The sequence below is a fragment of the Mugil cephalus genome, chromosome 1, assembly GCF_022458985.1.
Source record: "Mugil cephalus isolate CIBA_MC_2020 chromosome 1, CIBA_Mcephalus_1.1, whole genome shotgun sequence".
NCBI lineage: Eukaryota > Metazoa > Chordata > Actinopteri > Mugiliformes > Mugilidae > Mugil > Mugil cephalus.
This window is the reverse complement of record NC_061770.1, coordinates 6,379,242-6,394,708: the sequence shown is the minus strand read 5'-3', so window position 1 is coordinate 6,394,708 and position 15,467 is coordinate 6,379,242. Positions and strand designations below refer to the sequence as shown.

Sequence of the window (15,467 nt, the reverse complement as noted above, 5' to 3'; positions counted from 1 at the left end):
TGTGTGTGTGTGTGTGTGTGTGTGTGTATACGCCATTTTACATTGCACGCCATGTAACATAATGTGGTTAAAAATCACACAAATTAAGTGAACTGCTGCGTCCAGTAACTCGAGATTACACATGGTGCAAATAGAACCAATGGTGAGTGTGGGCTGTGGTGACTTTACCGCATGGTGGCTGTATCCACTGACCCATCATAAAGTCATAAAATAAAAAACACTAAACCAGTTGTTCCCAACATTTTTGACTTGAGACCTATACTATTTAAATATCCTGTAGGCACAAAAATGTCAAATTATGCAAATTTTCATCATAGAAGCAAATAATATCTAAAAACCTAGCAGTAAACTGTATGTTGCCTTAATGTTATAAATCTAATAATATAAACCAAAAAAAAAATGTATTACTCAGTTTTCCTGCAGGTACTTCAGATTTCTAATCAGAGACCTTTGCTCACCTGTTTATATGGCCACTCTTACACAAGTAAAGGATGTGAGCACTTGTGCTACCACTGAGTCACACCATAGAATTAAAGCCAGTGTTGAGTATGTTGAACTTGAATGCTCTTGTTGCATCAACCTTTTCCCTGCTCCTGCTGAAGTAACACGCTTTTTCCACCATAACAGGATGGGAAAATTAGATGATCAATCTCATTTATCCTCCTACGCTCAGAATTTGAAATGATCAAAGTCTGCGTGGTAGATATTTAACATTATTATGAGAAACGCAATCAGTAATTTTAAATTCAATATGCACTACCAGTCAAACGCTTGGACACACCTTCTCATTCAATTCAATTCGATGGTGTGTCCATTGTGTACTGTATTAAGATTTGATCCTCATTAGTTCCAAGGCCTGTGTCTAAACTCTGCAGCTGATGTTTTACATTAATACGACCAGGACTGCTGCATGACTAGCATGAACTATACACAAGAGCTGCAAATAATACAGCGACATTTTGGTTGCTGTGATGACAACAGTAGGGAAGAGTAGCTGTTGAACCAATGAAATTATCTGAGTGAGTGCTTGTTTGCCTGTTTGAATGGAAATAAAGAACTAGGCCCTTTTGATATTCAAACAAAGCCTCCCACAAAGTATTCTTTTCTTTCTCTCGTCATAGCTGAAACATTGGAGCAAAACAGCGGCTGGATGGCTCAGATTATTCTCTTTATGGGAGCTTAATCAATCCAAGTTCAATGTTAAAAGGATGAGACCATGGGCACATCAGAGGCTTTGTTAGCCACAACCACAAGCTTTTATCAAATCTATTTTTTTCATTTCTAGGAACTTATTGGGTCTGTCTTTGCATTCATTATAGCTACGAATCCATTCCAGCAAACAGCAGAGTATGCCTGCACCTGCCCTCCGCATCAGTTCACTTTGGGTGAAATGATGAGTCCAAACCAAACCTGTAGCGACATAAGGAGTTATTCTGCAGACCTCGGGTTCTTCAGCAACTCTAAAGCTGTCGTTTCCCTTTGTAATTGTCTCAAAGCACATTTCACTGAACAGCAAACACACTCTGCACAGTTATTAGTCATGATTTAATTCTGAGTGCTTTTCAGCTCAACCACTACTTTTGCCCAAGTCTAATTGTCACTGGATGTGGAATGAGGAAACAAAGAAAAGATGGCCGATCAATAGTTCTGTTAATGTGCCAATAGCCAGGAAATACAGGGAGATGTTAGGAATTCAGGAGGAAATGCAGCAAAAAACAAGCGGTCCATAAATGTTAATATGGATGTGAAGATACAGACATCAACAAGGACAGGAAATCTTCTTATTCTGTTTCTCGTTGAGTTTAAGTGAAAACACTGACACCACCAAACAAAGTCAGACTCTGTCCAAAGGTTTATCCAAATCGTCCTACCATCCACCCAATATCCAGTCATTAATTTTATCTTCATAAAATGAGGGCTTCTTCACTGTATGTACATGACCTCTCGGAGTCTCCTGGCAACAAGAAAACTATGGGAAGTTTCCGCTGTCCTTGATCCAGGCAAACAGTCTCTTAATTATATGTTCACAGAGCGCCCACATAAAGCACAAAGATTTGCTATGTTTTCTCATTTAACTGTCTGCAAGCAAAGGAAAAAATATATATATTTTTAATCAAAAATATGTATGTATATACAGGAGCAACAATCAACTAACATGGAAGACTGACTGCTTGTTGCATTACCACACTGAAAAATCATCACCTGCATCCACCAGAACTGAGCCACGTCAGCATTATTCTTTCAGAACCTTGAGTTAGATTTCCACCACTATCAGGAAACCCAGTTGAACTTTTTTGAAACCGTTTTTTTTTTTTTCTCTCTCTCTCTTGTTGTTCATCCTCATCTCTGGAGTTTTGCAGATAAAAGGTGCCTTTGAAATTTGCGTTTGATTTTTAAGCAGCGGGCCATCAAAGACTCCTCGTTGATCTCTCTTTAAATGGTAAGACGTGGTGGAAAGATGCCGCTGAGAGAAAAAGCTGGAGAAAAAGGTGCAGCGTCAGAGTTAACATCAAGCCTTGACATGGAAAAGGGTTGAAATTGCATCGAAATTAGCAATCAGCAGCCAGCAGGTGAACACCTGTAGGTACAATCACTGGCAGCCCTGAGTTGCTGAAATACTTCACTAAAGATCCTAGTTCACACATCTGGTTACTGCCTGGTTGTAATGTAATGTGATGTTTTTCTGTTCCAATTCTCTCAGAGACTGATTTGTATCGAGGAACTCAGCAGCCTGAATCCTAATGCAATGTGATTAACAACTATGAATTGCAAATACTTCAAAGGTGGATTGGTTACTGACACGATTTCTGAATATATTTAGACCCATTATTTGTGCAGTGCAGTCTCTGGGGCTCTGAATGCCACCCATAAACTAGCCCACTCGAGTGTCAAGCCACAATCTGCATACATTAAGATTGTCATGAGCGACAACAGGCTGTCTCGGACCAGACAGTAAAGATGCCATGACACCAAACACAGTAACACAAAAGTGAATATTTGATTAGCAGCGGCTCTCTGTGGCAGGCAGTGATAAACTAGATTAATGTTTCTACTTAGCCTGCACCTCCCCAGAAATGCATTTCCATGTAAATGTCTCAGTGGCCAGACAACTCTTCCTCTTTCTGCATCTCCTACATCTCCTTGAGTAAAGGTGACAGTTCAACAATTGTTGTTGTTTTTTGAATTAACAGCATAATAACGGAATGATGCTGACGCACAAGGCTATGATGTAGACTCTCTGTAGGTGTGTTGGTAAACCAGGCTTTAGCCTGTCACTCTTCTGGTCCTCCACTTAGGAAATATCTCTACGCATTGGACAAAATACTATTTTGGATTGTAATGAGAGTGTTTTCACAAATCTGTTGTGATTTACCTCCTTTTTCTCGCTCAGTCTCCTCACCTCAATCGGATGGGATCAAACCCATTTGCTTGCTGTGGGGATTATTAAGACGCCCATTGTCTCCTTGGCATGGACTCAAAGACAGAATAACCTAAAATGATGATCATGGTGAATGCGGTAGCATGTCAACGTTAGCACCACTGTGCCTCACACAGCCTTGTTTGTTATCTCTGCCTTACTTTGTCCGGTGTGTGAACAATGTCTTGAACGCGGTAGCACTTGTTAATCTTGATGTCATGGGACGTGGTCATATATCAGTCAGTTCTCTGGTGTGCCTGGCACTGTGCTGCCTAAGATCAGTCAAATCAAAATAGACATGCGGATGATTATCATTTAACTTGGTTGTGATGAGGACCATGCAGCATTATAGAATTCACACTCACAGCCCATGATTCCTCTCTCCTTTCCTTCCTTTCTAATAAATGTTGTGGCCTCTCTGTGCCAGAATCCTTAAATCCTATATTCACTCAGCTAAGAGCAACTTTGACGGCTCTGTTCCAAGACACGATAGCTCACAGGAATTATACATGACCTTTCCTTTCCCTTCCACTGCATCTCTTTGTGAGAGCACAGTGCGTGTTCTGGCGCTGTAAAATAATAATAGTTTTATTTTTTATACTCCCTGAAGTCCAGCACAGCTGACCGAGGAGGAAAATTGGACCCTCAATTAAAAATATGACGCACATTTGTTTTTGTTTTTTCACGTCACCGTTATGGGTCCTAATGGCACTGAAGCGAAAATAACAGAGTAGTACTGACTTGTCATGAGCAGATGTGCGTTCACCTCTGCAGCTTCCATTCAGGTAAATCAATAGAGGAATAACAGTTCCAAATGCAAGACACTCAAATAAGTTTCATATCCCATTCTCTGGGTTATTAAAACATCATCCATACGCACTGAGAGGAAACGAAAAAACGAAAGTGCAGCATTCGTTCCTGCGCTGATAAACGGTCGGTGCATGAGCCATGCCTTCCTCTTCATCATCGTACCTCATGATAGCATTTCCCACCACTTGTCTAAAATTGGACACCCTGGTGAGTCTGAGCCAGCCTACAGCGGCCCTCCCCTCCTCCACCCCCTTGCGTTGAGTAACCCACTGCACAAATATAAACCTTTGTGCGAATCCACAATCAAAAGATGGTGATTATTCTCATTTAAAGGTGAAGGGGAAGCACTGACGCCTAGATGGTTGTTGCCATGGATTTTTCTCAAAAGCTTTTGGTATCATGGCACATCCCACTTCTGATGTCACCGCTCGAAGACGGGGGGAGGAAGGAGTCGAGAGAGGGAGAGAGGGAGCGAGAAAGAGCGAGAGACGAGGGAAAATGGGAGGGAAGGAGGGAATGAGTGAGTGAGGGAGGGAGGGAGGTGAGGGGAGGAAGCCTGTTGCTCATGATCATCAAAAGCCTCCTCGTACTCCACAAGCCTACTGCCGGTGCATACATGGAGCAGACTGAAACAAGGCAGCAGCAACACATTACACATTTTCCTACATGTTCATTCTTCTCATCCGGATGCTCCAGCAAACTATCAGCTGATGAAAAAACTGACTCCAAAGCACAGTGAGTATTTCTTATTTACATGTGAAAATATTCAAACTTGAGGTTTGTTGCGCAGGGAGGCAAATTTCTGCATCGTAAGTCACACTTAGAGAGTTGGACATGCATTTGTTTGCCAGCACAAACTTAGAAACATCATTACAGCCGAGTATGGTATAGATAACGTGACTATTATGTTGTGCTCCCGTCTGTTACAGCCGGTGACGTTGTACAAAAATAAGCAAACATGAGCTTTTACAAACAACTTCAAATGTGCACCACTTTGGAATAAGGTGATTCAATATTTCATGAGGTAAAAAGTGAATCATTCCACTTTGGATCATTCAACCACTCTACAATATGTCATTAACAGATGACAGTGATTTGCATACTGGATACCCTGCATGTACACCATGGTAACAGGGCTGTGGCTATGTTACAGCGTGTTATGATCTGTAAACACTTGCTGATATTGTGTTGAGTGACGGGGTTCAGTGTGGAGAGATATTTTCTAGGGTAGGGGCATTTGCAGTGTGAATGTGTGATATTTGAAAGTGCCAAAAGCAATTTCCAAAGTTTTGTTAGAGCCACTTCTAGTCCTCAAACGGTGAATCCCAGCTGCTGTTATTTCAGTAAATCCATTAGAGATTTGTGGATGTTAGGTTATAGCCAATAATCTCATTATGAGTCCACAATGCAAATGCCTTAGTCGGACTTTGTACCAGTGATATATGATAGGTAATACATCATCCTCTCCTCCTCCTCCAGGTAATTGTGACTATAATGAGATGAACTAATGACTTTTTCCTGTTCCAACAGCTCGTAGTGGCTGTCTGATTCTCCTCCACACACACAAAAAAAAGGGGGCCACAAAGTAATTATAATCTTCTATTCCCAGGTATCTTTATGTGTAGGAAGTCTTAGATACATCAGAGGGTCACGGTCCCACCAGCAACACTTCTTCCACAAGCACCAGCGCACGAAAGGGATCTTTAGTCCGGGCTCAGACTCTACACAAATCGGGCGATGGATGTGCTTTGAAAGTGCAGGTAGGATGAAGTTATTTTCTCTGTTTCCAAAATAACACCTACCTGAGTCTGAATTAAGTAATAAAAGTGGAGTTCTCGAGTGTACACTGTGTAGAAATGTAAAGAAACACATTTTAATTGTCACTCACACACATTGTACCTGACAGGAAAGCTACAGTTTCAATTAAAGTGATAATGAATGATAAATTAACCCTATTTGCCACTTTTTTTTCTTAGTTTTTTTCACTTTATATCCATCAGCCCTGCTAAAAAAGAGCTCTCTGTCTGGCCCCTTTATTCCATCTCATTAGCTAAAGCGTCCTTTTCACACTCGCAATGTAACAGTGTTAAGAGCTTTTTCTTTTTTTTTCTTTTTTCCTTGATCGACCATTGCTTGCACCTTCTGTCACCTCGGCCCGCAGGGACCAGCAGAGATCCTTTGAAACACTCCTTCTGAAGTGACAAACATTCAGGTCTTCACTGCTATGAGGTGGTTCCTGCCTGCACACATGCCCCACCTCAGGAAAACTTTCATCAGCTCCCAGTGAAAAAGAAACTGTTAAAACAGCCCTGAGCGATCAGGTGGTCGTACGATTGTAGCTCGCCAGGGAGATGGCATCGAAAGGTGGAAAGTGAGGATTGGTTAATGTACGCAGATAATGCAGAGAACTTAATGTTATGCAATCTTTACATAATCAAGTTAGATGAGGGCTTGCAAATGGGGAGAGCCTGCATCCATCCCCTCAGGCAAGAAAAATTACGTGCGATGGAAGAGAAAACACAGTGTGGTTATATGCCGAAGGTGTAAAGTTGAGGCGTCGGTGCGATGTTTTGTGGGCTGACTAATATTACATGTCACAGTTTACTGGGGATACGAGGACGGGGAGTGCAGAGGAGCAGCGAGGCAGAAATGTGGGGATTTGGTGGGTCGGCTCAGGCCCTGTCTGGGGGATAGAGTGCTTTAAGAGGAAGGACAGACAGACAAGCTGGGAAATAAACTGCAGGCGGAAAATGACAGAGGTGTGACGCTTCTCATTAGCTCTTTGCTATGAGACACTGATGATGATGATGTCTTTTGAGCGTTCGAAAAAAGAAACATTGTTAAAAGCGAAGGGTGGAGTGTTGCTCTAGAATTGCAGTAGTTGCAGTTTGCGGTTAAAATTGAATGATTAACAGGACGGCAAGTAATAACAGCCATTAGGGCTAATATATAGTTCATTTATTGAAACATACAGCATACGTCTCTGTACCTCAGAAGCAGAGAGCAACGCACTGTTCTGGACCACAGACAGACTTGGGGAGACAATTATTGCCCTGGAGCTACAGCTTCTTCCAGTGTTTTCAGCATGCATTAATACCGCCCACTTCCAACATAAAAGAAACATTTTTGTTTACAAGTATCCCTGCTGGAATTACTGTAAGGAAAGGTCTTCTGGGGTAGAACTGCTTCTGGCATGCCTGACTGTTTCAGTGTTTAACCAGATTTCAGAGAGAGGGAGAGGGGGAGACAGCTGGGTCTTGGCAGCTTTAGCGGTCCATTTCTGGAAACACCACCCTCTTATAGTCCATTAGAGAACAGTGAGCTGTTGAGAGAAGAGGAAGAGAATCGGTTGTTGGGGAGAATGAAGCGACGTTCCGTGGTCTAATTGGTCATTAAGTCTAAGAGGACGTCATGGGATTAGGATATCTTCATAAAGATATTTATTTTAAAATTCCTTCCTGCGTTTCCATTACGTCTAAATACGGTCGTTAGGCTACATGCAGGAAAATAAAACACCACACCACAGCTACGGGTGGAAAGATAAGCGACAGTTTGAGCCTCCGAGCTCAGATTTGCTGATAGAAATCTGATGCTCATTAAATTACCATGTGTTTGTATTTCACAGAATGAGTCAAGTCGAATTGCTAATCTTTGATTCAGAGGCAGATTGACGAAATCTGTCTTCCGCAACGCTTCCACCGCCACCAGAGTACAGATAGGCACCCATAAATAGCCATTCATGTCTGTTTGTAGGACCCGTAGTAATTCATATGTATGTGCGTTCTGAATAGTAGATAATCATCAATCGCAATCATCCACACTGAACAGATGTCTTGCACACATGCTAATACACGTCCATCCAGACTGTTAAAAAAAAAAAAAAAAAAAAGCGTGATCTCATCCGCTTCTGAAAGCTTTTACAAAACGTATGCTGCTTTAGTGTTTCAGGTGCTGTTATCAATATTGTGCTCTTCAAAAATCAGCCCAATCAAAATTTGGTGGCACCGAGGCTCCCCAATGACTCTTGAGGAGGGAACTGTGGGAAACGCATGCACAATGCAGTCAGCCAACAGAGACTCACAACCCAGTGACTCACCAGGCAATCTGGAGAACATGCCCTGTGGCTTAGCTGTGATAACGCTGGCACAGAGAGAGGCCAGACCTCAGCCGATCTGGTGGGGAGAACAGACTTCGTCGTCCTTGCAGCGTTTCTTGTCTCCTTCCGAGATAGACTTCAGCCCCCAGAGGAAGCATCTGAGGCACAACAAGGCAGAGAACCAACAACAAAGACCCCAAGTTTTTTAAAAAAAAAAAAAAAAAAAAAACTAATGCTCTTGTGACTTTAGAGAGGCAAAAGCACAAGCGCTTTAAAGGCAATGTGAGGAACAGCCTCGAGGGGTTAAGTGTGATTTAATGTAGTAGGAGAGTGGCGTAGGCTTGGGCACATCCACACCGGCAATGCACTGTAGGCGTATCGATAACCTCCGCCGCATGGAGGGAGAATGTGAGAGGCAACAAAAAGAATCTGACGCTGTTAAGAGGAAATATTTTCATTCTCGTGTTTTGATTTTTTTTTTTTGAAGAGACACTTACGCGGGTACGACAACGTTTTTATATTTGAATCTCGGCTACAACATTATTTCTGGGTGCCTTTTTATGTCCTATTTTGATAAAACCTGTCACACTACAAGCAGAAATGATACCAACTGACCCCAAACCGTTCCACATGTGAAGTGGCCCACGGTAGCCACAGTGAAACGTGTCATGAGGTTAACCGCGCAGAGAGAAGAGCTCGGGGTGGGTTCGCTCTAATTTCATGGGTGGAAAATGGTGCCGGCTGTAATCAGCGGCTCACAGGGGCTGACAGTGCAGGTGCCTAATAACCGTTCAGTTGACACGTTCACATCCCCGTTTTAGAAGCCGAGGCCTGCTTCCTGACCCGGAGCTGCCAGTGCAGCGAATCCAGACACTGACATTTTAATATCTGACTGGCTAACCCTCCTCCCCCTAAATTACTGTAATTGATTAAATTAGTTTGGACACAGGCCACAAGGTCCTCTCTGCGCGGGTGATATACAGTAAACATCTTCTCATATCTTCTCTTTACCACTTCCTCTCTCTGTTTTATATTAGATCTATGCCGCTGACTGAAAAGGATGTCGGCTCAGAGAGCAGCCTGTTGAAGTAATGCTACGCTGCGAGTCAGCGCGTATGCTCTAAGCAGCTGAAATGTGCGTTTTGTAAATCCATCCAAACTAACTGAGAAAGATTTTAAAAATAACACAGATTACTCAATATCTGCAGAAGACGGTTACATCAGTGACTTACCCAACATCGGGCCATTATTTGTGATTCCCAGGCTGCTGGGTAACAGATGTTCGTGCGCGCTGCCGGGACTGAAGTTGTTTTCCCTTGACTCCTGCTGTACCTAGATCAGTGGCCATGTTCAGTGGTGCATGAGTGACATTTTCACACCGCCAAGATATTTGCACAGACTTGTCGCTTTTGTGGAACAGTCTGTATAAATGTGAAAGGCAGAGGAGGTTTCATTTAATTTTGAGATAATTAACGTTTTTTTTTTTAAAAAAAATAACATTTTACTGTCACAAACGGGATGAGATGTTTGAGACCTCTGTAGTGACGCTAATTTTAGAGCTAGAGAGGAGTTCATTTGCTTGACTAGTGGAATCAGAGCTTTAAGAAATCTTACGCTCTCAAGGACGTGAAAGCTACAAGAGGCCGCACGTAGATTTTTTTTTTTTTGTGAATGCGTAAACATAACCCCATTTGAAGGCTGCATATTATCTCCCTGTGCTTCCAGTCTTTATATCGACCTGAGATAATAATCAGCACCTGAGACTGATAATGAGAAGAAGAAAAGAAATCAAAACTACTGTACAGGCATAACATTATTACCTAATATTATATAGATCTCCCTTGTGCCTCCTAAACAGTTGTGACTCATCAGAGAATGGACATGGGTCTTCTGAGGGTGTCCTGTGGTGTCTGGTAACAGTATGTTGTTAGTGGGGGTCTTTGGGTCCTATGGGTTGAAGGGAGGGGCCTCTGTGAATCATCCCACAGAAATGTGATCACTTTGGGAACTAATGAATTTGGAGGCCAGTCAACACCTTGTGCTGTTCTTCTTGTTTTTTTAGTTGTTCCCAAACTGTTTTTTTATGTGTGTGTGTCTGTGTCAGGCTGCATTCTGCTGGGGATGGCTGCTGCCGTCAAGGAGTGTCATTGATATAGGGTGGGGGTGTCTGGTGTAGGTGGGTGCTACATGTCTAAGTAACATCGACACGAATGCCAGGTCCACAGGTTTCCCAGCTGAACCTTGTATAGACATCACTGGGACTAACAGAGTGTGTGACCGAGTGACACAATTGCAGGCAATATCTGTGATCTGTCGTACTGACAGTCAGAGACAGGACCAATGCTGTACTTAGCATTTGAGACACACACAGATAATAAATATATTCATCAAATAATAATAATAAATAAAATGAGGTAATGACAATGTTTCAAAAGAAACAAAAGAGGATTGGATATTATATAAAAACATTTGAGAAAGAGATGTGTTTAGATGAGGTAGGTTGGAAAGAGTTTGTTTAAAAAGCCCGTAAACCCTCAGGCGCACTGCTCCAGAGTTTAGAGAGCATAGTTAATGAAAGCTGCTGCTTCGTGCCTCAAAGGCTCAAATGTGCAAGAACAGCCATCCACGGAGAAAAAAGCAAATGTTTCAATCTATCTAAGGGTTATTCCTTTACATGCAAATAAAGAAAATCAATAAAGGCTTTTTACAAGTCAGTGTAACATTTTAGTTATTGAGCGTCACTGATATTAATTTTCTGTGAGGCTTTCACAGTGTTTAGATACATCAGTGCTCTTACTGGAGAACCCCTGCTATATCTTCACAGAATCTTAACGCTGCGCTTTCAGTTCTCGAGCAAGTGGGTTGTTCCACAGGCAGAAATTGTTTACATGGCGGCCAAGCCTTCACATGATGACAAGCAGCCATTAGAATTAAAAAGTAAATAGTTTAAGTGCCACCTGCTGCAATAATGCTCCACTGTGGTTTAGCATTATTGCAGCAGCATTTAAACCTACCGCTGTACGGTAGGTTTAAACACACAGAGGCACAATGTTAGAGAGGCTGTGTCCGTATCGCTTCAACTTAACTCCCACAGTCGCTGCAGGCTCCCATTAACTTTTAATGGATCCTCTTGAATAAATGAAACCCACTGACTTTCTTTATATCAACTCATTTTGTAAAAGGTAATATTAGAACGTTTATCATTGAACTGTAACAGTGAAACCCTTTATGTCAGCTGTGCAGCACTAACTCGTCTCCATTTTCATTCTGAAGCGTGCTGATGGGAGGTTGACACAGGGATGTGAGTGGACCAGTAAAGATGACCCTGTTGGCGGGCGATGGCTCCGACTATGACTACAGCGCCCTGAGCTGTGCCTCTGACACCTCCCTCAACCCTCCTTTCCAACAAGAGGAGGAGGCTCGCAAAGGGGCCTTCTACAAGAGGGCGCAGCCAGCCCCCGAGCTCAGCAGCCTCTGTGATAACACGCCCCTGTCCAGTGCCCGGAAACTTCACGCCATCATCAATGTGGGGGGCCTTCGGTACCAGCTGCCTTGGACCACCTTAGAGGACTTCCCCCTGTCTCGCCTGGGCCAGCTGCACCTGTGCAGCAGCTTCGACGAGATCATGCGCATCTGCGACGACTACGACGTCACGCACAACGAGTTCTTCTTCGACCGCAGCCCCTGCGCCTTCCGCACCATCCTGACCTTCCTCAGGGCGGGGAAGCTGCGCTCCCTCAGGCAGATGTGCGCCCTCTCCTTCAGGGAGGAGCTGCTCTACTGGGGGGTTCCCGAGGAGAGCCTGGAGTGGTGCTGCCGCCGGCGTCTGCTGCAGCGCATGGAGGAGTTTGAGGCGATGGAGAGGGCAGAGGAGGAGGAGGAGCTCCTGGAAGATCTGCTGGATTCGGACAGCGGCCACAGGGAGCACGCAGCGGAGTCCAGACTGAACCGCTGCATGGGCAAGCTGAGAGACATGGTGGAGAGGCCTCACTCGGGCCTTCCGGGGAAGATCTTCGCTTGCTTGTCGGTGCTGTTCGTCACCATCACCGCCATCAACCTGTCCATCAGCACCATGCCTGCTATGAGGGAGGAGGAAGAGGCGGTGAGTCGACACGAATGTAAAAAGTCACAGTATACAAAAATACGTTGACAAGCTGTCGGCAGAGAAGAAATGTAAATGAAGAACCCTGATTTCCTCTTGGTAGTTTGTCTTGTGTTTCCTGCTTCCCACAGTCACAATACATTATACATTTAAAGTGAGTGGTATGCAAAGAAAGGCAGAGGTAAACCAACCGTGGGTTACACTGGAAAGGAGACATTTAAAAGTGATAATAGACTGGTTACATGGAAACAGTGTGCACCAGTTGGTTTTCTAGTTTAGAAAAAAAGAGATATTAAAATGAAAGATGTCTCGGTGAGCTTTCATGAAATGCTTCCATTATTCTGTCTGACTTCAATCACAACCATAATAATTAGCGGCCCAGCCTTCTTAGTCAACTCAAAGGAAAATGGAACATTTGAGCCGCGCGAACATAAGCTTCATGCAAATAAATGTGCAAACACGAATGAATTCTTTAAATTCCTACAGAAGACTTTGCCCCCAAAACTCTCCTCTTGGAAGGAGGCTGAAGTGACTGTAAATACTTTGGTTTCCATCTCAGAACAGAAAACTTCGGTGGTTTTCAGATTTCTCCTTGATCTTGTTCATGTTCAGGAAATCAAGAGCAGATACTGTAAGCGTGGTGGGTGGGCGGGTCGATAGTCTTAACAGCTTTTGTTTGAAGCATCTAACCATGTTTCACCAGAAGGCAAGTTTCATACTGAATACTCCTACTTTAACTTTATAAACCTGAAAAATACTCATCAGTGAGTCCTGTGGCTTTGTGGGACTCCTGTACAGTCAAATATTACATGCAAATTGCTTTATTAGTCATCTCCTCATGCAGTGTCACAGAGTCACATCGCACTGATCTGGTAAAGCTGGAATAATATATTTGACCTAACACTTCACTCTTCTCAGTCTGCCTGAGTTAATTAAAAGTGTCAGTAATCTCGTTCTAACAGCCCCGCCGCCTCGTTCTGTTGCTGAAGTACAAACCATGTGGAAAAGTGTTGCATTAAAAGTGTTCGAGTGTTCCTGCTTCTGACACGTTTGCTGAACTTTTTTCAGGTGCTTCAGCGGGTCTACTCGGGATATTTACTGTGGGAGTGTGTTTCATAATGATGTTATTCCCTGATATGTACTGCGTTCAAAGGGTCTTGTCCTGCAGTATAGTCTTTGAAATGATACAGGGAGGAGGAGGCCTTCATCATCATTTAAGAGCTGAGTTAAGAGTTTGTGTTTTTATGACATTCATCGTAGAATATCAGAGCTGAAAAAAAAAAAAAAACATTTTGTGCAACTGTTTCTTCTTTGCAATCTGCCGGCACTGTTTGATTTCACATTGAAGTGGCTCCCTCTAGTGACTTCAGTACAATCGCATGCTGATTTTTCTGTTTCCTTCCTTCTTAAACAGGGCACGTGTTCCCAGATGTGCTATAACATCTTCATTGTGGAGACCGTGTGCGTCGCCTGGTTCTCCCTGGAGTTCACCCTGCGCTTCATTCAAGATCGCAGCAAGCTGACCTTCCTCAGGCAGCCCCTGAACCTGATCGACGTGGTGGCCATCCTGCCGTACTACATCACGCTCGTGGTGGACAGCACGTCTAAAGGAGAGAAGCGCCTGGGTTCTGGCAGCAGCTACTTGGACAAAGTGGGCTTGGTGCTGCGCGTCCTGAGGGCCCTGCGCATCCTCTATGTGATGCGGTTGGCTCGCCACTCGCTGGGCCTCCAGACTCTCGGCCTGACTGCGCGCCGCTGCACACGAGAGTTCGGACTGCTCCTCCTTTTCCTGTGTGTGGCCATCGCGTTGTATTCCCCCTTGCTGTACCTGATCGAGAACGAGATGGCCCCCACGCAGGAATTCACAAGCATCCCTGCTACCTACTGGTGGGCTGTCATCACCATGACAACAGTGGGTTATGGGGACATGGTGCCGAGGAGCATCCCAGGTCAGGTGGTGGCTCTGAGCAGCATCCTGAGCGGCATCCTGCTGATGGCCTTCCCCGTCACCTCCATCTTCCACACCTTCTCGCGCTCCTACGTGGAGCTGAAGCAGGAGCAGCAGAGGCTTCTGCAGAGGAGGACACACTTCCTGCTGCGGAGCCGCATGGCCGGCCTAGGGAGCAACCTGTCCCTAGAGAGTGACATGCTCTTCCCCATAGGGGCGTCTGATACCAGAGACATGGATGACTGAGAGATGACAGAGGGGACAGAAAGAAAAGATGAAGGCTGCAATACGTGACACTGAAAGTGCAACTCAAAGTGGGGAACAGCCTCAATAAGAAAGTCAGAGGATGTAAGGGTGAAGAGGACAGGACACAGATAGACGGGTCAGACGGAAAAGTGTCAAAAAGAAACGTTGCATTCCCGGGAAAGCAGCTTGCTGTGTAGCAGTCAATAGTTTTCAAGGACACACATAAATGAGGAGATGGGCGGAATATGAAATAAATATATCTGTAAAATGCATTATGTCACAGTTAAGAAATATCCACTTTACAACTAATACACATAAAGCTCAAGTGTAACAATAACCCACGTTATTACAATGACTACATTTAATAAACAAAAAAACAAAACAAAAACACTCTATTTGTCAAAAGACATCACTGAAGAGCACAAGCACAATCTCCTCATGACTCAGCAGCATCGTGATGTTTGTCATGTCTGAGTTCTCTGGACATTTTAATGGATCTGTAGATGTCGTGCGCTCCTGGGACTTAACCAGTGTCACTTAATGGAAGATGCTTTTAAGTCCCAAAGGTGAAATTTCTTTCTCAGCCAAACTGTGACCCTTCATCCCCCGAATGACTGTGGCAAACCTCTCAGATATACATTGGGTTCCTCACTCATTTACACTCGGGCACGGCCACAATCTGCATATTAATTACGGTGTGTTAATTGTCCTTCTTCTACACCTCCAGGTCCCATATGCAATTTTTGAACACTTCCTGTAGATAGCATTATTGTGCTTGTAATTACTGCATTCGCTGTGGATAGCTGTTTATAAATTATTTCTCTCCTTAAAGTGGATTTAAACAGAA

General features: G+C 43.8%; 1 protein-coding gene across 1 annotated transcript; it reads left to right on the top strand.

The window, feature by feature from the left end:
• Nucleotides 1–4,823: 4,823 nt before the first annotated feature.
• kcng1 (potassium voltage-gated channel, subfamily G, member 1) lies at nt 4,824–15,467 on the top strand. Its single transcript, XM_047578061.1, has 4 exons — nt 4,824–4,963; nt 5,838–5,988; nt 11,598–12,426; nt 13,841–15,467. The coding sequence occupies exons 3-4, from the start codon at nt 11,644–11,646 to the stop codon at nt 14,618–14,620; spliced, it is 1,563 nt and encodes a 520-aa protein (XP_047434017.1). The 5' UTR covers nt 4,824–4,963; nt 5,838–5,988; nt 11,598–11,643; the 3' UTR covers nt 14,621–15,467.